Source organism: Hemicordylus capensis, chromosome 2 (genome assembly GCF_027244095.1).
Source record: "Hemicordylus capensis ecotype Gifberg chromosome 2, rHemCap1.1.pri, whole genome shotgun sequence".
Classification (NCBI taxonomy): domain Eukaryota; kingdom Metazoa; phylum Chordata; class Lepidosauria; order Squamata; family Cordylidae; genus Hemicordylus; species Hemicordylus capensis.
The window spans coordinates 330,345,136-330,371,378 of NC_069658.1; the positions used below are offsets into that span (position 1 = coordinate 330,345,136).

At 45.6% G+C, this 26,243-nt stretch overlaps 2 protein-coding genes across 13 annotated transcripts in view; both read left to right on the forward strand.

Moving 5' to 3' along the window:
* The window catches only part of SLC34A1 (solute carrier family 34 member 1), a 36,451-nt gene extending 23,583 nt beyond the window's left edge, over positions 1 to 12,868 (forward strand). For 10 of the 12 annotated variants that reach the window (XM_053300839.1, XM_053300842.1, XM_053300838.1 and 7 more), the window contains 10 exons: positions 291 to 419; positions 1,713 to 1,856; positions 2,573 to 2,684; positions 3,226 to 3,421; positions 5,406 to 5,501; positions 8,181 to 8,283; positions 8,459 to 8,626; positions 8,828 to 8,944; positions 10,203 to 10,327; positions 10,657 to 12,868. In XM_053300839.1, coding sequence (XP_053156814.1) covers positions 291 to 419; positions 1,713 to 1,856; positions 2,573 to 2,684; positions 3,226 to 3,421; positions 5,406 to 5,501; positions 8,181 to 8,283; positions 8,459 to 8,626; positions 8,828 to 8,944; positions 10,203 to 10,327; positions 10,657 to 11,211 — 1,745 coding nt within the window. In that variant the 3' untranslated portion in view covers positions 11,212 to 12,868. Of the gene's footprint in view, positions 1 to 290; positions 420 to 1,712; positions 2,685 to 3,225; positions 3,422 to 5,405; positions 5,502 to 8,180; positions 8,284 to 8,458; positions 8,627 to 8,827; positions 8,945 to 10,202; positions 10,328 to 10,656 lie in introns of all 12 variants that reach the window. The other 2 variants (XM_053300844.1, XM_053300848.1) reach the window with 2 other exon arrangements.
* Positions 12,869 to 23,705: 10,837 nt separating this feature from the next.
* LOC128346413 (alpha-2Da adrenergic receptor-like) lies at positions 23,706 to 25,831 on the forward strand. Its single transcript, XM_053299700.1, has one exon. The coding sequence runs from the start codon at positions 23,881 to 23,883 to the stop codon at positions 25,069 to 25,071; it is 1,191 nt and encodes a 396-aa protein (XP_053155675.1). The 5' UTR covers positions 23,706 to 23,880; the 3' UTR covers positions 25,072 to 25,831.
* The last annotated feature ends 412 nt before the right edge of the window (positions 25,832 to 26,243 follow it).

Here is a 26,243-nt window from a genome sequence, read left to right on the forward strand (position 1 = left end):
TTTCCTTTCTTGAGTGCTAGGACATAACCTGACCTGGTGGTCATTTTGTGCCTTTGCTTTTAATTCTAAAGTGTCTTCCCCTGCTTTGTAGTACGTACATTGTTTTACTGCCACAGTGGCAGCTCCCTTGAATTCTGGGGGAGCCTAAAAAATCTCCACATGGATTCAATGGAAAGATCTATGTGGACAAAGAAGGGGACTCCTGAGCACATGATGGGCGGTATTTGCATGGTCCAGAGTGGAACTGGCTGGTGCATGACTGTTATTTAATGTCTGTTGTTCCCTTGCAGCGCTTGGCAGATATGCAAGAACCAAATCCATCCTCACTTCCTTTCTCAAGGTGCCCTTGATGTTTGGCTTTTTGTATCTCTTTGTATGCTCCCTGGATGTGCTGAGCTCTGCCTTCCAGCTGGCAGGAGGTGAGGGTCATGATGCATGCCTGCCTGCCTGCCTGCCTGTTTGCTCTCTCAGGTTCCTGGAAATGAAACTACTAGATTTCCTTCCCCTTGGACTTACTGCTTCCACTTCCTGCCTTTCACTGTAGTTAAAGTAGGTCCCGCTTGGTCCAGGCAGTTATAAAAGGGATGAAGGTCAACAGCAAGAACAGAGAGAAGCTCTTTCTCATCACTTCCGCTAGGGACTGTCTATGCCGGCCCCTTTCTTCCAGAAGTGAATTGCCTGATGGGGGTGGGCGTGTGTGTGTCCAGGATCCTCAGCATCTCTTTCCAAAACAAGCAATTTATTTACAAGTGGAATTAGAAAATAACTCTGCCACATAGCAAGCATTCTGCAGACATGATGTATGGTTACCTTTGTCCTGACACTTCACCAGCTTCATCACTCTGTGGTTACAAATTCTGACACATGTTACTCATGGAAAAAGAACATAAGAACAGCCCTGCTGGATCAGGCCCAAGGCCCATCTAGTGCATTTTAAGGCTATGCACACAAATCAGCCTAATCCAGGCTAGGGCAGCCCAGACTGGGTTAGGTTGCTCATGTGCAAAGCTGGGATTGACCACCATCCTGAAACTGTCTTGCTACCTAACCCCCCTTTTTATCCTAGCATCAGGGTTGTGCGAGTGCTGCAGCCTGAGCATGCACAGAATTGGGCAGCAACCACCCAACTCCTGGAGAATTCCCCCCAATGCACCACACTCATTGTGCAGTGCATTGTGGGATTCCTGGAGGCTGGGACTTGTCCCAGCCTCCAGTGATCCACGCTACCAGGAGCAGCGTGGATCAGGTATGTGTGTGGTGGCACTCCAAAGAAATCACCAAGGGGCGTCTGGGGTGGGTGGGTAAGCAGGCTTTTATATTCCCCCCACCCTCCCCGCTATTAGCCTTAATGTCTTGCTTAGGGGCTTACTTGTCAATCCCACCTTCCAGTTCAGAAATAAACTATGTTCCCAGCTCAGCACCTACTGGTTGCAGCTTAACAAACTATCTATAGTTCCAAATAAGTTTTGAGAATTACTTTTCTTTAATAAATAATCCTCGTTCAGGCCTTACTGGTGGTTTTTCTCTTTCCACTGGCCTCCTCCTCCTCCACCTCCTCCTCCTCCTCGGCATTCCCTAGATTGCAGGAAAAAATTAATCTGTGCATTTTCTGCATGCAAGTAGAACTGTGGAGTCCTGAACTTGCTCTGTGAGTCAAAAGATGCTGCTCTATGTGCATAAGTGTAGCTCTCTACTTTCTGCTTCTTTTCCAGGTAAAGTAGCAGGAGACATTTTCAAGGACAACACTATCCTCTCCAACCCAGTGGCAGGACTTGTGGTGGGAATCCTTGTCACTGTCCTGGTCCAGAGCTCAAGCACCTCTACCTCCATCATTGTCAGCATGGTTTCTTCAGGGCGTGAGTGATGCTAGTGGAAAGAAGTGGGGTTGAAGGTAGACGAGGTGGAAAGTTTCCAGAGGACTAGCTGCATGCTATGTGCTGGGAAAATTGTTTGCCTGCTAACTGAGCAAAGAGGCACCTTTTTAAAGTAGTGTTAATCTTATATTTATCAGAAGGAGAGCAACTGGCCCTATCTAATCCCAGCACATTATGCCTTCAGTGGCTGTTGCTCATTTTCCCCTTCTGAGCCCTTTCGAGATAGGAAATGACTGTATTTATTATTTATTTTTCTGTGTAAAACACTTCAAGCACTTTTGTTGAAAAGCTGTATATACTATAGATAGTGGTGGTAGTAGCAGTAGTAATAGTAAGTAGCAGCAATGTTATTGTTATTATTATTATTATTAGCAGTAGTAGTAGTAGTAGTAGTAGTTTGATTCCTGAATATCTACTAGCATCCTTGGATTCCTTTGAAATGTACTCTTCTGTCTTGGCATTATTTGCATACTTTGGCATGATCATAAAATACCTTTGAATGTAACTGGGAAAGGGGGACAGATGGCATCTGAGTGCCTGCTGGGGATGTATGCAGGGCTGGGAAGGAAGGAAAAAGGCAGCAAAAGATGGGGCACTAGGAGTAAGATGTCTGCCTGACTCCCACACTGTTTCTGTTGCCTCATGCCGGGGACATAGCCAGAGAACTCAGGAGACAATCCTTGCCCTTCTCTCCCTAGTGCTGGAGGTAGGTTCTGCCATCCCCATCATCATGGGCTCCAATATCGGCACCTCAGTCACCAACACCATTGTGGCACTCATGCAGGCTGGTGACAGAAATGAATTTGAGAGGTGAGTACTCTGGAGAAGGTGAGTGGCTATGAGAGACTGGGGGTGGAGGGTGAGAACTGGGTGAGACTGGGGTATCCCAAATCTATGGGTTGTGTGTGTTGGCCATAAAGCCCGTTATGAAGCCAGCAGAGCTAGATGCAGAACAGGGTTAGGAGAAACTTAGAGACTATAGAATGGTGTCAGCAGATGGCTGAGGCTGCTGAGGCCTGTAGGAAGTAACTGAGGTTGTGAGGAACAAGCCCATTTTAAGAAGGGAATAATGAGCAGTCTGGAGATAGGTAGGCCAAGCAGATGGGCAACGGGGTGGGAAGGGAAGACAGATTTGGGCCCAGATAGGCTTCCTCCCTATCACCATCCTATGCTTCAAGAAATTGTTAGTTATGGTACTATATTTTATTGTAAATTGTAATTTTTTATCTGCTTTTCACTGTATACCACCCTGAGTTCCAACTTTTGGAAGAAAGATTATATATAGATCTAATAAATGAGCAACCAAACTTCTACATCTCATGTGAGTAACCGCTTCTCTACTGTCTGGCAGGGCCTTTGCAGGTGCCACTATCCATGACTGCTTTAACTGGCTGTCAGTGCTGGTTTTGCTGCCTCTTGAGGTAGCCAGCGGCTATCTGCACCACATCACCAAGATTGCTGTGGCAACTCTCAGCTTCCGTAGTGGACAGGATGCTCCAGAGTTGCTGAAGGTCATCACAGAACCCTTCACTGGCCTCATTATCCAGGTATGTGTCATTAGCCGGTCAAGGATGGCCTCTGAAGTCTCTGCTGTGAGTCTATACACTGTCTCCCCAAACTGGCAGCTTCACTAGGTGCTCATCCTCCATTCCACCTTCAAGTTCTGTCTAGTTGGTGAGTGGCAGGAGCCTAGCCACTATGCAGGGGCGTATCTAGGGTGGGGCAGGCAGGGCACGTGCCCTGGGCGCCACTTGAATGGGGGCGCTATTTTTAAAAAAATTTAAAAATGGCCGCAGAAAACAAAATGGCCACCACTCATCTCAAATGGCCTCTGTGAGGCCCTAGGCCATGCCAGGCCTCACAGAGGCCATTTGAGCATGTGCAGTGGCCATTTTGTTTTCAGCAGCCATTTTTTAAAAACAAAATTTATTTTTTAAAAATGGCCACTGCACATGCTCAAATGGTCCCTGTGAGGCCCTAGAGGCCAGTGGGGCGAGGGGGGACCTTTGCAGACCCCCCCATAGCCTTTAGGAAGCCCCCTGAATGGGCTACAGGTAAAACTTAAAATATATATATATAATATAAGTCACTGTACACATATTTAATTTGGCACTATGTACAGAGAATCAGGGCTTGTGAATACTGAGCTGAAGCTTATGAGCTAGGATTGTATTCATTTGCTCTTACTTTGCTTCTTGTGATAAGTGAGTTAAATGTGATGTCTTAATAATATGGCTATTAATGGTGAGTTTGTCTTTGAATCAGTGTGAAATCCTTAGTATGAAGGCCCACTGGGAGTTTCTTGCTCTCTTTCTCTCATTTTAACTGTCTTTCTGAAATACTAGAATATATTCCAAGCAGTGACACAGTTTACTCTGCATATCCTTTAATTATTTACAGAGTATCTGGGAAAAGTCACATTCTCCATTTATTTTTAAAACTTATGTAATAGTGATGCTACAATGCATAGTAGAGAATTAGACAGGCACTTCTGTTTAGTTTTCCAAGTACACCTCGACATAGTATTTGGATATTTCACAAGCCCCAGCATACTGAAATTTGTAGTTTTCCAGCTTTTTTGGTCTGGCTACGTCCACTGCTACATAGTTTTTGAAATATTAAAAGATTAACAAGCTTGACTTGTATTTTTCAGCTGATATTAGGTTAGGTTAACTGAAAAATGGGTGTCAGATGTTTGGACAGGGGGCGCAATTTCAGTGCTTGCCCTAGGTGCTATTTTCCCTAGATACGCCTCTGCCACTATGTCTATAAATTAGCCATCTGTTGTGGTCAATGGAGCTTGGGGCTGGGGCCAATTCTTTGGCCACAAGTAAAGGGCTGATATCCAGGAAACAGTTCAGTGTTATAGACAAGCAGAGTAACATAGTTGGGAAGCCAAGGACTGAGAAAAATAGTGGGGCAAAAAAGTCCTGCTTTATTTGCTGCAGGTCATGAACTGATTGTTACGATTTTGACAGATAACCCAGAAGAACTGCAAAGTGCTCTTACTCCTAGCAAATCACAAGGCCAGGTTAGGAACCAATCAGGGCCTGGGAGATCCTCCAGTAAAAATGAAAGGGTTGACAAGTTCTGAAACTTCTTGGATTTTCCAGGCTTTCACTGCCGGCTGAAGCTTTTGTCCCCAAATTCAAAGTGTGGCCCTACAAGGGCAAGCACCTAGCAGTAAGTTAGGTTTTGCATATCCATCTTCTTTCCTAGTTAGTGCAACATGTTAACTACTCACCTTCAGAGGAAAAATGACCTTCACAATCCTCCTGTGTCCTGTGGGAGACATGTTGTATTCTTACAGTGTGAGGGATTAATTGTGGTGGAGGCAGGTGGTATAGTCAGATCCCTTTGGATCTATCCTGTTCTATAACTTTGTGACAGTTGCTGGTTTGCTTGTCCAGGGCATTTTAAATTCCGGAAACTTTAGCTCAGGGCTCTGATCCCCTTGCAAGAGTCTCTGGGCTGTCCCCTCATCCCTGGCAGTGGTTCTGTGACCCTTGTTTGTTTGTTTGTTTCCCACAGCTGGATAGGTCAGTGATCACAGGCATTGCCACAGGGGATGAAAGCTTACACAACAAGAGTCTGATCCGGGTGTGGTGTGAAGCACTAGCCCCACAGGTGAGAGTTCTATGAAGGGCAAACACAAGTAGCCATGTGAGAAGGTGAAGTGGAGAGGGGGATAGAACAGTAGGTGGCAAGGATCAGAATGATTCAGAAATCCAGGCAGGAGATTGCAAGCCAATGGCTCAGCACCAAACTTTGTGGAACAGGAAATTGGTTTATGGAACACTTTGCTTTGGAAAATAGAGAGTGGCCATTTATTTTGTTACTTTGGGATCCTGCAGTTGAGTTAAAGTTTGGACTTGGGTACAGAACCCTGATTACGAAACTTCTCAAGATGGTCAGGATGTGACGCGAGCAATGACAGCATGTGTCAGGGGCCAGGATGCTCAAGTTGGGTTTCTGTTTTCCTTCACATCACTTGACACACCCCAACAGCTTTGAATGAACCAGAACCAGGCTAGAATAACCCATTTTGACACTGGAACATTAATCCAAGGCTTATATTCACATACCACAGCACTGGCCAGAATGACTGGATTTATGTGGAATGCTGAAGCATATAGAGTAACTAAGGACAAATTCCAGTGAATTTAAATAATATACATATTGAAAAAGAAAGGGAAAAGAAACCACACAAATGTTATTTATGTACACATAAACATGCATTGTCTCTCGTTTACTGCCTTAAAGCCCAATCCGCATGCTCAGCAAAATCCTGTGGTAGAATTCTTCTGGGACTATAACACTTGTGTATGTGGTTGGGTAGGTAGCTGAGTGTGGTGGTAGTGGCAGTACAGATCCATCTTAGAGCACATGCTTAGAGTGAAAAGGTGCAGATCTAGCTCTCTTCAGACTTTTTTTTTAAAACAATATTTATTTATTTGTTTGTTTGTTTATTTATTTGATTTAAAAATGGCTTCCAAAAATGGCTCAGGGCGGTTTACACAGAGAAATAATAAATAAATAAGATGGATCCCTGTCCCCAAAGGGCTCACATTCTAAAAAGAATCATAAGACAGACACCAGCAACAGTCACTGGAGGTACTGAGCTGGGGATGGATAGGGCCAGTTACTCTCCCCCTGCTAAATAAAGAGAATCACCACGTTAAAAGGTGCCTCTTTGCCAAGTTAGCCGGGGTTAAAGGAGGGAGCTATACTCAGGTTTTTTTAAAAAGAGGTACTGTACCCAAGTATCACGTCCCAAGAGGGGCCTAGAAGCCCCATCCTGACGCTGGTCTCACCCTCATGCTGGCCATACATACAGCATTTTGTCTGCAGAGAAAATACTGCAAGATATTCTTTCCATGATCTATGAAAGAGAAGGAGGTGGAGGCCCATTGTTGACTAGGCAGATTCATTTGGCATAGATTACATTTCTAGGAAAGTTCAATAAAGTAAATATATGTCATAGATTTTTTTCTTTAAATTAATGTGCTTGCTAAAAGGAAGTAAAAGACAGTTTGAAAGTTGTAGGATTTCAACTTCAAACATTATTCATTTTATTGTATGACCATATATAGTAAATTAGAATCATAGTACATTTGAATCTGAGAAAGATCTTTTGCTTTTCTTGGGCATGATGTCATTTTGGAATTATCAGTCAGATTATTAAAAACCTGTTGAGGACACTTAAAATATGATGATTAATTCAGAATTTCTGTTAAAAACACACACCCAATTTTTAAAAGCATATTACTTGACTATTTCATGATTTAAACTACTCCCCCAACATAGTCCAGTATAAATAGTATTTTCAGCTAATTTCAGAGACAGGATTGTGTATGTAAAATTTGGTATCTGTAGGTCATTGGGAAGTATGACTTTATTTCACACAAGCATACAAACAAGTGTTTCAACATATACAATAGATATTTATAAGGTACCCCAGCCTTCCACTCACAGAAAGAATCTGTTCAACAGCGTTTGTCTCTGCAGACAAAATGCTGTATGGACGCTGAGGAGGTGACACTTCTAAGTGTGTCAGCACCAGGATGGGGCTTGTGGGCACCCTCTTTGGATGCTGTATTTGGATACAGCTTCCCCTTTTTACAAACATCTGAAGAGGGCTTCTAAATGTAGTCAAAGTGGTTTAAACACATGGCCCTGACAACAAATGCCTTGAATGCAGCAGACGCATTCATACTACTTCTACCAGATTTAAAGTATGACACCTGTCTTCACCCTAGGGATCTGAAAAATCCCCCAGCTCATCTGTCACAGGGTCAATCATAGTATTTTTTCTTCTTCCATGAATACCACATGGATAATCAGAATTTGAGATTAATAAGAGAGAACATTAAGGAGAGTTAGATATGAGCAATTATATATTGCTCTTAGCAGAAGGAACCATGAACTAAGAAGTGATACTTAAAGGTTTGGCCTGTTAGTACAAGGAAGAGAGCGTTTGGGGTTTACTAATATCTTATCTGGATGACCTTTGAAGTAAGGAGAATACAATGGAATAAATCTTACAAAGGAAGGATGATTAATATTGGAATTAGCATCTTAGCAGACACCTTGTTTTCCCTGCAAGAGATGTCAGGGAATCTCTTATGGGAATCCCATAAGAGATGGACTAGCCAAAATGGCTTCACTATAGCTAAGCAGAGAAGCAGCTATTAAGAGTGTTGTAATCATAAGACTGTTTCCTTCTCAGCACTGGATGACTGACTCTCATCACTTATGTGTACAAAGCACCTGCATAAAGCTCCCGACACCCCCTTTTCTCTGTAGATTCCTTCCACAGGCACTAGAGGAAGGCTCCTGAACTGCAGCTCCCTCGCTCCATGCAGTCTGGAAAGTGCTGGGAACCACAGCAGTGCCATGCAACAGAAATGTAAGAACTGCCAACCTCCAGACAGGAGGGCCTTATAAGGAATGGCAACTATACTTGTGCCACTCCTACAAGTGAAGTTCACAGGGAAGGAATGGCAAGATTTGTTAGAAAGTCGCAGAGGGCTAGTGCTAATACATTCTCTCCACCTTGCATTAACCCCTGCTCCTTTACCCAGGCAATCACCTCTTTGTGGATTCCTCTCTGCCAGATTTGGCTGTGGGCCTCATGCTGCTGGCTGGCTCACTGATTGTGCTGTGTACCTGCCTTATCATGCTGGTCAAACTGCTCAACTCTGTGCTCAAAGGCCAGGTGGCCAGAGCTATCCAGAAGGTCATCAACACAGGTGGGTTGACTAAAGCCAGGGCCAGAGTGGGCTGCTGGCTTCCCAAGTAGTACTTGTGGCATCTTGGGCCAAAGGGTCTTTAATGCTAGCAGAACCTCTCCAGGCCTCCACAAGGGTTCCAGCTGGGTTCTTATAGCAGACTGCATGAATGGAGGTCAGTCTTGCTCTCTTGCTCTCTGATGTTGGGACTGGTTTTGGCAGATCTGCCATCCCCTTTCGGCTGGGCCACTGGTTACTTCGCCATGGTTGTTGGTGCTGGAATGACTTTTGTGGTACAGAGCAGCTCAGTCTTCACTTCAGCAATCACCCCACTAATTGGTGAGTCAACATGTCAGTTGCTTTCTTTCCTAAGTTTAGGACCCAAATACCCAGGATGGGCCTGTGGAGAGGAGGGTTGTCATATCTGAGCCGGGGGCGACCTCTTCAAAATGATATAGGAGCTGAAGTCACCAGGACAGTCTAGCAGGCATCCGTAACTAAGGGGCAGGAGAGAAGGCAAGAGTCAAAGGGCCAGGAACCAGGAGGGCTGATCAGGATTATGCAGTGTGCTATAGGTCAGAGGCAGAGCAAAAGATCAAGCCAAGCAGAAGAACCAGGAGTCAGGCAATGAGCCAGAAATTAGGATCAAAGCCAAAGGTCAGAGAACCTGAGTAATCAAGCTTGAGAAAACAGCCACATCACACCAGGACCAAAGCAACTTGAAAATGAAGTAAGGCTTGCTTCTGACAGGAAACTACTTATATCTTTCTTGTTGTGAGGGAAATCAGTTGCTGATCATGGGGAATGGGGCTTGTCCAGGGACTGGAAGCTCAAAAGGGGCAATGACTTGCAGAACCCAAGTAGAACCTGATATGGGTAGAGCAAGGCCAAGGTAGAAAGATACTCTGTGTGTCTTTAGGACACATAAATGTATGCACACATATGTATAAAAGGAAACAATATGTTCATGTTCCCTCTGTAAGAGGAGGAACCAACTAGCTAGGTCTGACAATAATGCACACCAGCCCTACATCTCCCATTCGACATGTGGGGAATTGAGCTCCTGGGCGTGGATAACCCAGCATATATGAAATATCAGCATCGCTTTGCATGGTGTACTCGAGTACACCATCCTTTTAAAGATAACGTGTGAATGAGGCGTCTGTGATAACCTTTGGCTGAACAATACTACTACTACAAATATTTATATACCACTTTTCAACAAAAGTTCTCAAAGCAGTTTACATAGAGAAATAAAAATAAAGATGCTCCCTATCCCCAAAAGGGCTCATAATCTAAAATTATAGACACACCAGCAGCCACTGGAGGGATGCTGTGCTCGGGTTGGATAGGGCCAGTTGCTCTCTCTCTGCTCAATAAAGAAAATCAACAATATACATTGATAATGGTGACATGCAATGTAGTTAGAAAACATCACGAGTAATAGTAGCACAGGTCTAAGGATGTTATGGCTGTGTGGTATAAGTTTTAGAGCCTTACAAAGGAATGTTCTCCATTGCGTCTCTTGGATGTGTGTTGTGAGGAAAGAGGTTGCTCTTTTGTTTATCATCATTTCTCTTTTTTCTCTGCGGGACAGGCCTTGGAGTGATTAGCTTAGAGCGTGCATACCCACTCACCCTGGGTTCCAACATCGGAACGACCACTACTGCTATTCTAGCTGCCCTGGCCAGTCCAGGAGACAAGTTGGCTAGTGCTTTCCAGGTGAGTAGATGCCATCTTCCTACTCTGCAGAACTTGGGTTAACATCATGCAGCTGTGCACTCTCCAAGTCTTCCAGATCTAAATATATACTTTTTGTTAATATCACCACACACACACAGTTTGGCACAACTGCATTTCTCTTGGAAGGCCCAGGCTAGTATAATGAGGACCACAAGTCAGAGTGGAGGCCATTAAGAAAAACCAAGGGAAAGGAGGAACCATGTTCTTTTCCATGCCTTACACCCTTCAACATGACATGCCACCAGCATCATCTGAGAGTGTTGCCTCTCAGATGAGATGACTGCTGTCTTTATGGTTTCCCTCCCCAGATTGCCCTCTGCCATTTCTTCTTCAACATCTCTGGAATCTTGCTGTGGTATCCACTGCCTTGCACCCGCCTGCCCATCCACATGGCCAGAGCGCTTGGTGAGCGTACAGCCAAATACCGCTGGTTTGCAGTTGTCTACCTGATCATCTGCTTCCTGTTATTGCCCTCTTTGGTTTTCGGACTCTCCATGGCAGGTTGGCGGGTCCTAGTGGGCGTGGGAGCCCCTTGTCTGAGCCTTCTGGCCTGTGTGATCTTGGTTAACATAATGCAGGTACGCAGCCCCAGCCGATTGCCCAAATGGCTTCAGAACTGGAACTTCCTACCCCACTGGCTGCACTCCCTGAAACCCATGGATGGGCTCATCACCAGAGCTACGCTGTGCTGCACTGATCACTACTCAGGCAGCCCAGATGGACACAGCGAAACATCTCCTCAGATTAAAGCCAGAGCAGGCCTGCACAATCCTGCACTCACCCTCAGAGAGGAATTGTCTCTACCACCAAGACCCTCACCCTGGCTAAGTTCCAAGCAAGTGCAGAGCACTACCCGTCTGTAGCCTGGAGCACAGCTCTCTGTTGCCTGCAAATGGTGCTTCCTCAGCAGAAAAGCAATGATAGACTCAACCTCTGGATCAAGATCGTGCCACCGCCGCTGTGCAGGGGGTGCATGTTGACTATGAGTGTTTGTGACTGCAGATATGGCTACCACTGTATTTCTGCTATGTGCATCTGTTGTGGGTGCAGCTGCCGTTGCGCATGACTTTATCTGGGATGTCCGTATGCCTATGACAATGCATGCGACTGTAAATCTTTGTGTGCAGTGTGCTTCAGTGAATGTGTATGAAACTGACCTTCAGCCTCAACAACTCTATTTGCACCTTTCAGCATGAAGGATGTGTATGCCTTGCACTGGATATCCTGTTCTGAACTGTCTTTGAAATCTGAATAATACCTGAACTCCATATTTTCTGCATAATGGCAGCAGGAAAGAGAATCCTGTGGTGGTACTGGTGCTTGCCCTAAGCATGAACTTTTTTTTTTTTTTGGCAGGATGCAAAATTCTTTTGCAATATTAAGCATAATGAAGTAGTGGTGCTTGGAGAGCATTCTCCACTTTCCTGTCTTGACAGGGATCAATGTTATTGTGTTAGTAGCCTCTTACCTACCTCTTCACTCTTAGACTGAACGTTCTTGGGGGGCAAGTCATGTCACAGTACCTGGCACAATATTCCTTTGTCTACAACTGAGGCTCCTAGATACTGCTGCCATAATATTTAATGAAAATAAATGTAGAATTACTATGTAATATCTTGTTATCTTTACATCCATGGTTCCTTTATTTCTAGAAAATAATTCTAGACTGTTTTCAAGGTGGGCTATTAAGGATGTGATCTGGCAAGTTGTTTGTAGGTGTTTGTTTCCCACAGTGAAACAATTGACTCAAAAGCTGAGGGTTGCTTTATACCGCAAATGCAGAATTCACAAGTCTGATATGAATGCAGACCCAGGGAGGAAAATTCAACTAGCTGGAAAGTCCCTGCGATGTTTTACCTTTTATCAAACACTTCAAGTTACATTATTCATGTAACATATTAAGTAGCTGCCATTTGCTGCAATATTGGTAGCACTGAGATGGTGCAAAATCTCTGTACATGTGTAAATGTGGGAAAATGCATATATTTTGTTATGTGACTCCTCTGCTCAAACTATAAACCAGTTTTCGTTCAAATGAAAATCCAGATTGTGACGAATGTGATGTTTATCATTAACAAAATGTAGGACAGCATTCTCTTTGTCACTATACCCCATCTCAGCCAAAGTACAGCTGAGGGTTAGAATGCGTATCAAGAACTATCTGTAGTCAGTATTAGCTAATTAAAACACTGTCCTTTAAAAAGAAACAATTTCCTTTGTATTTTGGGAACATAGGAAGTCCTGTATGAAAGGACTTAATCCTATTAATCACAATGTGAATGCTTGAGAAAATATATTTTGGGGGAAGAATCTGATGTGTTATCTCTGCTCTGCTGCAGGCAGACTCTGCTGCAGGCAGACTCTGAATTGTCATTTAACAGCAACACCGAATTATTATTTTGTAAATTGAGCTGTGAAGTCCATGTCATTTTATACACTTAAAGCAATATTAGAAATGCTTATTAATTGCTTTATAAAATGTTTCCAATAATTCTGTACCCTACAAAATAAATATTTTCACTGAAGACAGAACGGGTTTTGAGGTTTTGTATCCTACCTGCACAATGCTGTGTTTCTATTTTCTATTTCAATTTTGGCAGTATTAGTATAGATTTTCAATGTCCGCTCTTGACAATACATTAAACTTATACATATTTTATGTTAAATACATTTGCAATCTGTTTACAGTGTATCCACATAGAGATCTGTATGTGCATTCATATGCTATGTTCAACACACATACAGTAGTACACTTCCTATCTGTACCCTGCATTTGAAGGGGCTTGTATGCAGGTTTACTTTTGAAATGAACACATTATAGTAGTGCAATAGCATCAGTGTAGTTAAGATGCAGAGTGTTTTCAATGTTACATCATTATAAGCCCTGAACATTCTATTGCATATAAAATCAAAACCATTTGTCCAATCTCCCTGGCCACCAGCACACGTTAATTAGGAGACGCCTCCCCTGCAAATGCGGTGAAGATCCATTGGAAAATGGCTTAGACAGAGCAGTTTAAAGTTTTTCTCTTCTGAACAGGGTTGGTGACATTTTTTCAGACATGAGTAAAATGTAAAGCAGCTTAAGTCTCAACTGAAACCGAAGGTTTCTGGATTACTGAATTATTATAAAGGGCAGGTTGAGAAGCTGTTCACCAAGCACCTGCATGCGCAATTTATAGCAACCATTCTATATTAACATTTGTAGTGCTGATTAGTGATGCAAAGGCAGGAGATCCCACAGAATTATTCATATTCTGCATAAATATTGATTTCCCCAGGACAGCTCCACAAGCAATTTATAATACCATATTTGGTGCAAGATTTGGATGCTGTATTGAAATGCACAAGACTACAAACAAGCAGTGATGAAAACACAAGATACCAAACAGCTGTATCATCTATTGTCTCACTCTCTTGTGGGAATCAGTTGAGTGCACTTTACAAAACTGATTCTTTTTCATGCACATACTGCATATGTCCTATTCTGGACTGCTGTAATCTGGATTATGGATATAAGCTATTTGTCTTGTTTCAGGTGTGAAAGATCCTGTCTCAGTACAAAATGAGGAGTCCTTCTGGCTCTAGGTTATCATATCATAAACATGGATCTCCTTGTTTACAGCATTGCACCCAATTTCAAAATCCTAATCTATTTTAACTGGTGGTCATGTAATTTTAATGGATTTTAGTCATTATAATGAAACTTCCCTCACACACATAGTTCCAATGTGAAAACACAGGTCTAAATGGCAATGGAATTTCCCCAGGATCTCAAATGGCTGCTACAGTCAAAACAAATTTGATATCCAAATAGCGTACTAACTGAGTGTTAGACTTTGGCCAGAAAGATGCAGGTTAAATGCTTGCTCAGCCATTACGTTGACTAATTGGTCAGTCATTATTCCACACAGCTTAACCTCCAAAGGGTTGTTGAGGCAATAAATTGGATAGTTCCCATGTACACAGGGGCCAGCCCGTCCACTTGGCAGTCCTAGGCAGTCGCTGGGGGCATCACAGCACCCTGGGCAGAAGTCAAGGGGGCAGGGCCCACCTCCTAGCTGGCTTGCTTTGCTTTCCCTCTCCCTCAACATGCTCTGTCCCACTCCCCACCCCTCCCTGCTGCCTTGCTCTATTCTGTTACTGCTGCGGCTGCTCAGGCAGGAGCCTCCTTCCTGGTTTCTCAAGTTCCCAGACCCCAAACAGGAAGTAAGCGGTGTGCGTGACAGTTGGCTTGGCTGTGGTCAGGCCTAGTTGGTTGCGGTGGAAGCTCTTGGCAGCACAGTTGAAAGCTGACATACAGGGAGACAGAAAGTTTGGTTGGTTCTGAAGTTTGCAGGGCCTGCACTGCTGAGGGGAGGGAGGTGGTGGCAACAACAGAGAAAGGGCTAGTGTTGGGCAGGCTCTGTGCCCCACAATTCTTTTTCCTGTCCTGCTGTGTCTCCAAACCACTGCGGGCTCTTCATTTGGTGGTCCTCTGCACAGTCTGATCATTCGATCTGGTAGGGCTCCACACTTCTCAGCAGTGGGGGTGGTGAGCCATACTTTGTTTAGGGCACCAAAAACCCTTGGGACAGCCCTACATGTACAACACCACTCTGAGCTCTTGGAAGAAGAATTAGATACAAATGTGATGAAAATATGATTGTCACATGCTGTGATTGAAGCTGAGGCCTTGGACTCCACAAAACATGGACTTCCAAAAAGCTGTTGATAAAGTTCCCCAGACCCCACCAAAGGCTCTTGAGTAAACTTAGCAGTCATGGAATAAGGGGACAGGTTCATGTGTAGATCGGTAACTGGTTGAAGGACAGAAAACACAGAGTAGGAATAAATGGACAGTTTTCACAATGGAAGTAAGTAGGAAGTTGGGTCTCCCAGGGATTGGTACTGGGACCAGTGCTCTTTAACTTGTTCATAAATGATCTAGAAGCTGGGGTGACCAGTGAAGTGGCCAAATTTTCAGATGACACTAAACTATTTAGGGTAGTGAAATCCACAACAAATTGTGAGGAACTCCAAAAAGATCTCTCCAAACTGGGGGAGTGGGCAACAAAATGGCAAATGCAGTTCAATGTAAGTAAGTGTAAAGTGATGCACATTGGAGCAAAAAACACCAACTTCACATACACACTGACGGGATCTGAGCTGTTGGTGACTGACCAGGAGAGAGATCTTGGGATCGTGGTGGACAGCTCATTGAAAGTTTCATTTCAGTCTGCAGTACTGTGAAAAAGGCTAATTCCATGCTAGAAATCATTAGGAAGGGGACTGGAAATAAAAATGCTAATATTATAATGCCCTTATACAAATCTATGACGTGGCCACATCTGGAGTAATGTGTACAGCTTTGGTCACCATAGCTTAAGAAGAATATTGTAGAACTGGAGAAGGTGCAGAAGAAGGCAACCAAAATGATCATGAGCCTGGAGCACCTTCCTTATGAGGCTAGGCTACAGCATCTGGGGCTCTTTACCTTGGAAAAGAGGCAACTAAGGGGAGACATGATCAAAGTGTATAAAATTATGCATGGAGTGGAGAGGGTGGACATAGAGAAATTTTTCTCCCTCTCTCACAACCCTAGAACCAGGGGTCACCCCATGAAACTGAAGGTTGGGAAATTTAGGACTGACAAGAGGAAGTACTTTTTCACACCGCGCATAATTAATCTATGGAATTCCTTGCCATGGGATGTGGTGATGGCCACCAGCTTGGATGGCTTTAAAAAGGGCTTAGACAGATTCATGGTGGACAGGTCTATCAATGGCTACTAGTCTGGTGGCTGTGGGCCATCTCCAGCCTCAGAGGCATGATGCCTCTCAATACCAGTTGCAGGGGAGCAACAGCAGGAGAGAGGGCATGCACTTATCTCTTGCCTGTGGGCTCCTGAGAGGCATCTGGTGGGCCACTGTGTGAAACAGGATGCTGGACTAGATAGGTCATGGGCCTGATCCAGCAGGGCTGCTCTTATGTCCTTATGTTATGTTCTCTGGAAATTTAGTATATGATCATTTACTTAAAGACCGCCACTTACACAACACATATGCATTGATACTAGCAGACCACTAATAACACAGGGCAACCTCAGGTCTTGTGTCACCTACTTTGTAAATGTATTAATTGTCAATTGATTAAAGAATTTGTACACTGCATTCCTAGTATATACAGTTAAGTGGCAATTCTCAGAACACCATTTTACTGCTCTATAGTACATTTATTCAATATTATAGTTCAGTTGCTTTTAGGATTCTAGCCATATTAACTGCCTTGATCTTAACTGATTGATCATGAATCAATCCGACCATTAATCTACCATTTAAAAAAAACATTCTCAAAATAAGCACTTTTATTATTTGGAAAATAAGTATAATGTAACTTTTTCAGACAGAATATGTACATATATTTACAGTCGTATTGCCAAATGACCTGTGAACGAAAACAAATCTGAGTAAAATGTGTCCATAATCAATATTTTACATTAGTGATTACTATATCAATAGACTAATGTTATCAGCCCCACTTAGAAGATACTGTCACTAGGATGCCAAGTTGCCAGTCTCCTTTAAAGGAATGGTTGTTATTCTAGAATATGCCAGCTTCATAGAACACCTATTAGTTGATGCATTGTTAGCTGATCACTTAATTGCTAGGCAGATTAATGGTTAATAGTCCAGAATAGTCATTTGATAGCCCATCAATGGGAGTATGTGTGTCTGTGTGAATTCAGTAATCCAAAAACCTTCAGTTTAAAATGAGAGTGAAGCTGCTTTACGTTTTCACTCATGCTCTAAAAAGAATGGAAATTGCAAGTTAAGGTGCCCATCTTAACTTCTGCCCCATATAAGCTGTAAATAATTTGTACAGTCTGGTATATGATGATGGCTTTAGAAATGAGGCTTCATACACCCACACTTTTCCTTGGTCTTTCCATTGGACATTGGGGAGGGATACATCCAGTCAGACATTTAAGAGGTGCTCTTTCCCTAATCACTTCCTAGAGATGCCCTGATGAATTTCTGCCTTGATCTCTTATCAAGGCAAATGTAGGTGTGGACTATGGGAAACACCTATATCGGGCATCAGCAATATAGGAAGATGCTGAAAGGCATCATCTCATACTGCGCAGGAGATGGCAATGGTAAACCCCTCCTGCACTCTACCAAAGAAAACCACAGGGCTCTGTGGGTGCCAGGAGTTGACACTGATTTGATGGCACAACTTTACTTTATTAAGTGTTTTTAATAATAAATCATCTGCCTATGGTGGATTTTAAAATAGTAGTGAACATAATGGCCAGATTTCATCATACACAGAGTCTCACTAAAATCAATATAAGATACATTACTCTAAGTATCAATATAACATGTATCAATATAAGATACATTACTCAAATCAGTGGGGCTATATATACAGTTGGGCATCTACATACATACTTTCAGGACAATGTATGTTAATGCAAGAATGGTAAAATACATTTGAAGTCTGATTAAAGTATTTCTTGTCATATGTCATTCTAGAAATGGAACTCTCACATTTAAAAGCTATATGTGGACTTAAAAAAATTACAGTTGAAATCTGCTGAAATTTACAGGTGAAACTCGGAAAATTAGAATATTGTGCAAAAGTCCATTAATTTCAGTAATGCAAATTAAAAGGTGAAACTGATATATGAGACAGACGCATTACATGCAAAGCGAGATAAGTCAAGCCTTAATTTGTTATAATTGTGATGATCATGGCGTACAGCTCATGAAAACCCCAAATCCACAATCTCAGAAAATTAGAATATTACATGGAACCAAGAAGACAAGGATTGAAGAATAGAATAATATCGGACCTCTGAAAAGTATAAGCATGCACATGTATTCAGTACTTGGTTTGGGCCCCTTTTACAGCAATTACTGCCTCAATGCGGCGTGGCATGGATGCTGTCAGCCTGTGGCACTGATGAGGTATTATGGAAGACCAGGATGCTTCATTAGCGGCCTTCAGCAATTCTGCATTGTTTGGTCTCATGTATCTAATCCTTCTCTTGGCAATGCCCCATAGATTCTCTATGGGGTCAGGTCAGGCGAGTTTGCTGGCCAATCAAGCACAGTACACTGTATACTTTTCAGAGGTCCGATATTGTTCTATTCTTCAATCCTTGTCTTATTGGTTCCATGTAATATTCTAATTTTCTGGGATTGTGGATTTGGGGTTTTCATGAGCTGTACGCCATGATCATCACAATTATAACAAATTAAGGCTTGACTTATCTCTCTTTGCATGTAATGCGTCTGTCTCATATATCAGTTTCACCTTTTAATTTGCATTACTGAAATTAATGGACTTTTGCACAATATTCTAATTTTCCGAGTTTCACCTGTAGTTTGCACAAAAATATTTGCATGCACAAAAGCTGCTCACAGACATGAATCCTTGACACTCAGCAGAGAGGCTTTATTTACAATAATCTCTGCATTATCAACTCATCATTCTAATGGCCATTGCTGCATTGTTATCCCAAACTGTATAGCCTATGCTTAGAAGATGAATGATACAATGTTACGATAGCTGCTAATTTAAATATTACATATAACACACACACACACACACACAGCAGCAGCCAGACATAGATACACTGCAGCCACACATACAGAGGGGCTATTCACACAATGGTGTAGGTGGTCGGGCGGTGGGGAAGGCAAGGTTCAACCTAGTTTCCCACAGACGATCGCTCCTGATCCTCACGGCATGTAAGCCATGCGCCCACACAACCTGCACTGCTAGGAGCAGCGCAGAGCAACAGAAGTTGGGATTCATTTTCCTGGCCTCCACATATCCCACAAGGCACTGCATGATGAGTTTTTTAGATTGTGAGCCTTTCAGAAACAGGGATCCATCTTATTCATTCATTCATTCGTGTATGTATTATGTTTGTTTGTTTATTATTTTTCCATGTAAACTGCTTTGGACACTTTTGTTAAAAAGCGGTATATAAATATTTGTTGCTGTTGAGGCGGTTCCCGTGATCAGTGGGAACCGGCAGATGGGGTTAAGGAGGGAAAGCGGGCTTAGCCTGCTTTCCCCGCAGACGATCCTGCAGTCTGCCCTGGGCAGCCAGACTGGCCGCCTACACAACTGCCGGCTCCATTATGGAGCCGTCGGGGGCTTGCAAGTTCAGGGGCTGTGCATCCCCTGGAAGTTCCAACATGCTCTGTGCAAGTGCGCAGAGCATGCTGGAGAGACCCCCGAGCAGGGAGGCTGCTTTTTAGCCTCCCGGTCAGGGGTCTCCTCGTGAGTTGCCACGGCGTGGAGCCGCGCTGCAGCAACACACAATTCTTGTGGCCTCCTAGGTTTGGGGGGGCTCCAAAGGTCAGGGGGCTCCTGCAGCCACTCCGCACCCACCCCACCGCTGCCCCTGCTCCCACCCTGCTGGGCGGCTCCAGCACACCTTGACACACATGCAAAAAGTGGGGGATGGGGATAGTTCCCCTTTAAGGAGATGTTTACCCAGGGGGAGGGTAGCATGGGGCGCGGTGGTGTCGGTTGTAGGAAGAGTGGGGCGGTGAGGAAGGGAGTTTTCCCCGTTACCCTCCGGGATGGGAGGTGGTGAGCTCCATCCAGCTCTGCTCCTTTCTCCCAAGTGATGGCCTCTCACCTCTCTGCTGAGCGGCTTTACTCCATGTGGAAGAAGGGTTTTTTTATTTTAAAAAACAGTGTGCAAAGCGGGGGGGGGGCTGCCTCTTAATACACACCCATTATGATGGGGGGCCTCCAAAGCCCTTCAGGTCCGAGCTCCCAAATGACCTGGGTGCGCCACTGCGGCCGCATCACTGACAACAATGCATGCTGCAAGACTGCCACACTGGTTGTGGGCAATGCTGTGGGCAGTGTAATCTTAAACTTGCTACTGCACAGACTGATAACATCAAAAATGCACTTCCCTGCCTCTTAAAACCCAACTTTGAGGATCAATGATAAATAACAATCAATTGGGTCCCGGGCGAGATACAAAAGGCACTTTTCTGGCATGCTGTCTAAACTATGCAAATAGCTATGAAATCATTTAAATAGGACTTCCTCAGACCGAAGAAAAAGTGTCGCCAATGCATTAAACCCCTGTTCAAAAGAGAAAAACTTTAAACTGCTTTCTCTAAGCCATTTCCCAATGAATTTTCACCAAATTTGTAGAGGAGGTGTCTCTTGTCACCTAGTGAACATGTGCTGATGGCCAGGCAGATCGGATAAATGATTTTGATTTTATAAGCAATAGAATGTTCAAGGCTTATAATGGTGGAACGTTGGAAACTTTCTCCATTTTAACTCTACTGGCCCTTTTGTGTCAGTATAATTAACCACCCACTTTCCCAGTATTCCTGCGAGTAGGTGTCTTTTATTTTAAGCTAACTTTAATCCCTTTCCTGGGGTTGCGCAAGCCGAGTTACCTCAATCAGTGGTAACTGTTACCGCGGTAACTTCTGTTACCTCAATCAGCGTCTTAGGAAACATAGGAACATAGGAAACTGCCATATACTGAGTCAGACCATTGGTCTATCTAGCTCAGTATCGTCTTCACAGACTGGCAGCGGCTTCTCCAAGGTTGCAGTATCGTCTTCACAGACTGGCAGCGGCTTCTCCAAGGTTGCAGGCAGGAATTTCTCTCAGCCCTATCTTGGAGAAGCCAGGGAGGGACCTTGAAACCTTCTGCTCTTCCCAGAGCGGCTTCATCCAAGTCTCCCATTCATATGCAACCAGGGCAGACCCTGCTTAGCTATGGGGACAAGTCATGCTTGCTACCACAAGACCAGCTCTCCTCTCCTTCTCGGCTGCCATGGATGCATCTGGCCACTGGGTGGCAATGCTGAGCTGAGCTTGGGCTTTAGCTCTGCAAACGAAAATGTAGGCTGTGTTCCAGCCAGTGGTTTGTGGTCCAGCCAGTGAGAAATAAAGGTGTAGTTAATGAGCCATTTCAGAGTCCCTCCCCTTATCAGGAAAGTGGAGGAATATCGACCAGAATAAATAAATAAATAAAATAAAATAAAATAAAATAAAATAATGAGGAGGAGGAGAAGCAGTAGTAGTAGTAGTAGTAGTAGTCCAGCTGCTAAGCAGAAGGCAGGCAACGGGAGAGTTACTTCAAAGTAAAGGTAAAGTGTGCTGTCAAGTCGATTTTGACTCCTGGCACGCACAGAGCCCTGTGGTAGGGATGTGCATGAGCTGGTCCAAAGGCCATGATAGAGGCCTCCAAACTGGTTCGAACGTGGCCCGGTCTGGCGGTCCGGTGCCAGCTGGGGGTGGTTCTTTAAGGGTGGGGGGGTTGCACTTAGCCCTCAGGCCGCTTCCCCCTCATCAGCGCTCCGTTTTTTAAAAACAATTTGGGGGCGGGGGTGGGCACACGCACGCTTGTTACTTCCAGTATTTCCGGCTAACAATGGGGTTAGGGGCAGCAGGGAGTGCTGGTGGGGGGGAAAGTGGTGGGAGGGATAAGTGCAACCCCCCTTCCTTAAAGGGAGACCCCAGCTGGTGCCGGACCACTTCTCCGCGGTTCCGTGCACATCCCTACCCTGTGGTCTTTGGTAGAATACAGGAGGGGTTTACCATTTCCTCAGTATGAGATGATGCCTTTCAGCGTCTTCCTATGTCCCTGCTGCCCGATATAGTACCAGCGGGGACTTGAACCGGCAACCTTCTGCTTGTTCGTCAAGCATTTCCCTGCTGTAGCAGGGTTTAATTTCAGCAAATGCCTCGGGGGCTCAACCCCACTAGCCTTCTTTTGAACGCCACTGGTAGTGCAGTGCAGTGCAGTGGTTAGAGTTTCAGACCGAAGAGATCATCCAGGTTGAAACCCCCATTGAGCCACTAAGCTCACTGGGTGGTGCGCGCTCTCTCTCTCTCTCTCTCTCTCTCTCTCTCTCTCTCTGGGTTGTTGTGATGATAGGAGAAGAACCTGTACTCACCTTACTTGGAGAAAGGTTGTGATAAAAATATAGGAAATTAGTTTTTAAAAATCCCCGAGAAACAGGATAGTAATAAAGTAGAGATAGTGCTTCTAACTAGAGTTACCTTTTCTCATCACTGAGCAATCACAACCACACATCAAAGGAGGGTGGGGATTCGAAATGAAGCATAATTCCTTACAAATTTCAGCCTGGGTACCTTTTTCCTTAGTCACTTTAAGTGGCACAGCGGGGAAATGCTTGACTAAGAAGCAGAAGGTTGTCGGTTCGAATCCCCACTGGTATGTTTTGTCCCAGACTATGGGAAACACCTATATCGGGCAGCAGCAATATAGGAAGATGCTGAAAGGCATCATCTCATATTGCGGGGGAGGAGGCAATGGTAAACCCCTCCTGTATTCTACCAAAGAAAACCACAGGGCTCTGTGGGCGCCTGGAGTGGACACCGATTTGATGGCACACTTTACCTTACCTCTTTCTTTAGAGACTGTAACCACTAGGCTGCGGACCTCTAATGGGCAGATCCAAAAGGAAAGAGGAACATCTGGGACGATGCCGCGAGGGGTCTGGACAGAACTGGGCACCCGGCACTTTCTCTCTAAGCTCCCCAAACGGCTTCCTCCACTCCTTTCTCAGCAGAATGTTTTACAGGACGGGAGTTGTTTGCCCACCGCTGGAGCCACTCCGTCTCTCCCTGCTAGCTGGGAGCCGATCCCTGGCATACTTACTCAGTTCGTCCCGTGGAGGGGCTCTACTTCTGAGCGAGTGTGCTCAGGATCTAGGGCAGAGGCCGCTGGCCTGGGCACAGCCCTTCCCTGGCTCTCCTCTGGGTGTGTGTGCCTGCCAGGTGCTCAGGGAGAGGATGAGCGGTACTCCCTCTCCCCCCCTCTCTCCCTGGGGCTCATTAACGTTGGCAGCAAACGGCCTCTCCCACCAGCCGGAGCTGGCTGGGGGCTGGCCGACCAACCAGCCGACACTGTCAGCCCCTCCCTTCCCTTCCCTTCCCTTCCCCAACAGATCTGCACGAAAACTACTGGACTCGGAGAGGCGCAGAGCTGGAGCAAGTTTGCCGGGCTGCACAGCGCTGCAGGGAAAGCTGTGATCATCCTGGAAGAGAGGGGTCTTTTTCCCACCCCACCCTTCACACCAAGGTCCCCTTGGACGTTCCCAGACCCATCGAGGGGTTGGGGCACCAAGCAAAACTGGAGGGGCAGTGCCAGGAAATAACTGTGCATCTTCTGGAACCACTGGCTGCCTGGAACACTGGATTTGCCTTAAACCGAACTGCTTTGGGGTCTGCCAAACCACTCTGGAATCCATCATGCCGTCTGCATCCGATGATGTCTCTCTGGAATCTACAGTTTTGCCTTAATGTCTGAGGTGCCATTCTGGGATCTGCTGGGCCAAGCCAGGATTGTGCCACTTCACCCCAACTAGAATGGCATCTAGTAGGGAAGACTGTTGGCGCCGCACTTCCCTGGAACCATGACTGTCCGGTTGGTCCTGCGTTGTGAGAAAGCCTGGGAGAGAGTGTGGAGCCTGTAAGCCTTGCGCAGGCAGTTTTGGGCACCCCCATGGCCTGGTCCGGGGATGAATGGAATGGAGCCACTGCACAATGTGTCCACCAATCAGAGCCAGCAGGCACCCACTAGCCTTCCGTACTCGCCTCTTGCCATGGCACTTATCATGGTGGCAGTGCTGACGGTGGCACTCGTGACTCTGATTGGGAACATGCTGGTGGTCCTGGCGGTGTACACCAGCCGTGCCCTCCGCGCCCCACAGAACCTCTTCCTGGTGTCTCTGGCTGTAGCTGACATCCTGGTGGCCACCCTTGTCATCCCCTTCTCCCTGGCCAATGAGGTCATGGGCTACTGGTGCTTTGGCAGCTTTTGGTGCAGCCTCTATCTGTCACTGGATGTGCTCTTCTGCACTGCCTCCATCATGCACCTCTGTGCCATCAGCCTGGATCGATACTGGGCAGTAACCCGAGCTGCCCGGTACAACCTTAAAAGGAGCCCCCGGCGGATAAAATGTATGATTGGGGCGGTCTGGGCCATTGCCGCCTTTGTCTCCCTGCCACCTCTTTTCAAGTCCACACACCAGGACTGGAAGTGTGAGCTGCACGACGACACCTGGTATGTACTGGCTTCCTGCACTGCCTCTTTCTACGCCCCCTGCCTCATCATGGTTGCTGTCTATTGCCGAATCTATCACGTGGCCAAGCACAGGAACTCTGTGGTTATTGCCACGAGGCGAGTGTCCTGTCCCAGTGTCCTCCCTGCTGCCAAGTGCGACACCCGCAGAGTGAGTGCGGCCCATTGCCCTGGAGAAGTGCAGAATGTGGCTGGGGAACATGGCCAGCTTCCCCACTCCCAGCATGGCTTGTCCCGGCTCTCTCAGCAATGGAGGGTAGAAGAGGCTGGCAACAGCAGTGGCAGGCCTCAAAGGACCCCAAGGCTTTCGTGGTCCATGCCCTCTGGCCAGCAGCAGCGAAGGAGCAGGGACATGTCCATCTCCACCAACCGGCTGATGCAGGCACGGGAGCGCAGGTTCACCTTTGTCCTGGCTGTCATCATTGGAGCTTTTGTGCTCTGCTGGTTCCCGTTCTTCTTCACGTACAGCCTCGAGTCAGTGTGTGGGGAAGGCTGCCACATCTCCAGGACTCTCTTCCAGTTCTTCTTCTGGGTTGGCTACTGTAACAGCAGCTTCAACCCCATCATCTACACTGTTTTCAACCGGGACTTCCGCCGGGCCTTCCAGCACCTTCTGTCTCGTGCCTGAACCTGGGAGAGACCTGCTGCAGGGGCCTTTGGGTCTAGGTGTAGGATGTCATCCTGGGGTCACAGTGAAGGCAACTGGTTGAGGCTGGCGAACCGAATATTTTTGCTGAAGGACTTCCAGCAAGCAAAAGTGGCCACACAGTGGTGTCAGTGCTGCAAAGAGCAGTTGCGCAGGAAGTATGACATTCCTGGACAGGAGTTGGAGGGCTGGTAGGCCTCGTTATGCCATAGTGTCCTGCCTGCTAGTCCCTCCAACATTGTGCTGGTGCCTGTTCCCCAGCTCAGCAGATTGGGGGCAAAGAAAGAACCACTGGAGGAGGGACCTTGTCGTTGTCCAAGGGACCTTGTCGTTGTCCAGGGTGACACTAACTCACATTTTTGACTTGGCTTGTGGTACACCTGCCAAAATGTCTGGCCATTGTTACAGTAAAGCGGGCAAGTGTGCATTCTGGTCTCTCCCACCTTGCTGTAGGAGAGCAACCTTGGTCACAGAGATCAGTGTACGCTTGTACTTTGGTCTGTTCCAAAAAACTATTCCAGCCCATGGAAGCTCTGTCATGTACTTATGTCATAGCTGTTTCATAGGAAGGAGAATGACCTGGGAAACAGAAGAAGAAAAAGAAGAGTAGAGTGTTAAAGGAGATGCAATGAAAGTGAAGATGTATACTTGCTCCTGAGTGCTTTCCCCGCCTCAGCTACTCGGTTCTTTGTCCAAACAAGGGAAATAGTATTTGGGGTATATTAAAAGTTCCTTTTCTGGATCAGTCTAAAGACTCATCTAATCCAGCATTCTATCAGCACCAGCTAGCTAGCTGTGCCTGGGAAGTGCCAACAAGGTGCTAATAGAGATTACCAAATGCTCTTGTCTGGCCCCAACATCTTCTAGCTGGAGGCATGCTGCCTCTGTCTGAACTTTCTTTCCTTGTCACCATTGGGCCTGAACAAAGAAGCTGGAGTTTGGTCCAGGCTCTACCCAGCAGCAATAAGCAGGAGCCAAACCAAGTCAGTAAGGAAGATGGTTGGCACCACATTTGCCTGGACCCATGACTTTGAGTGGCCCTGTGTTGTGAGTGGGTCTGTGAGCCACACACAGGCAGTTTTAGGCATCCCGTGGCCTGGTCTGGGGAGGAATGGAATGGGTTCACAATGCATCCACCAACTGGAGCCAGCAGG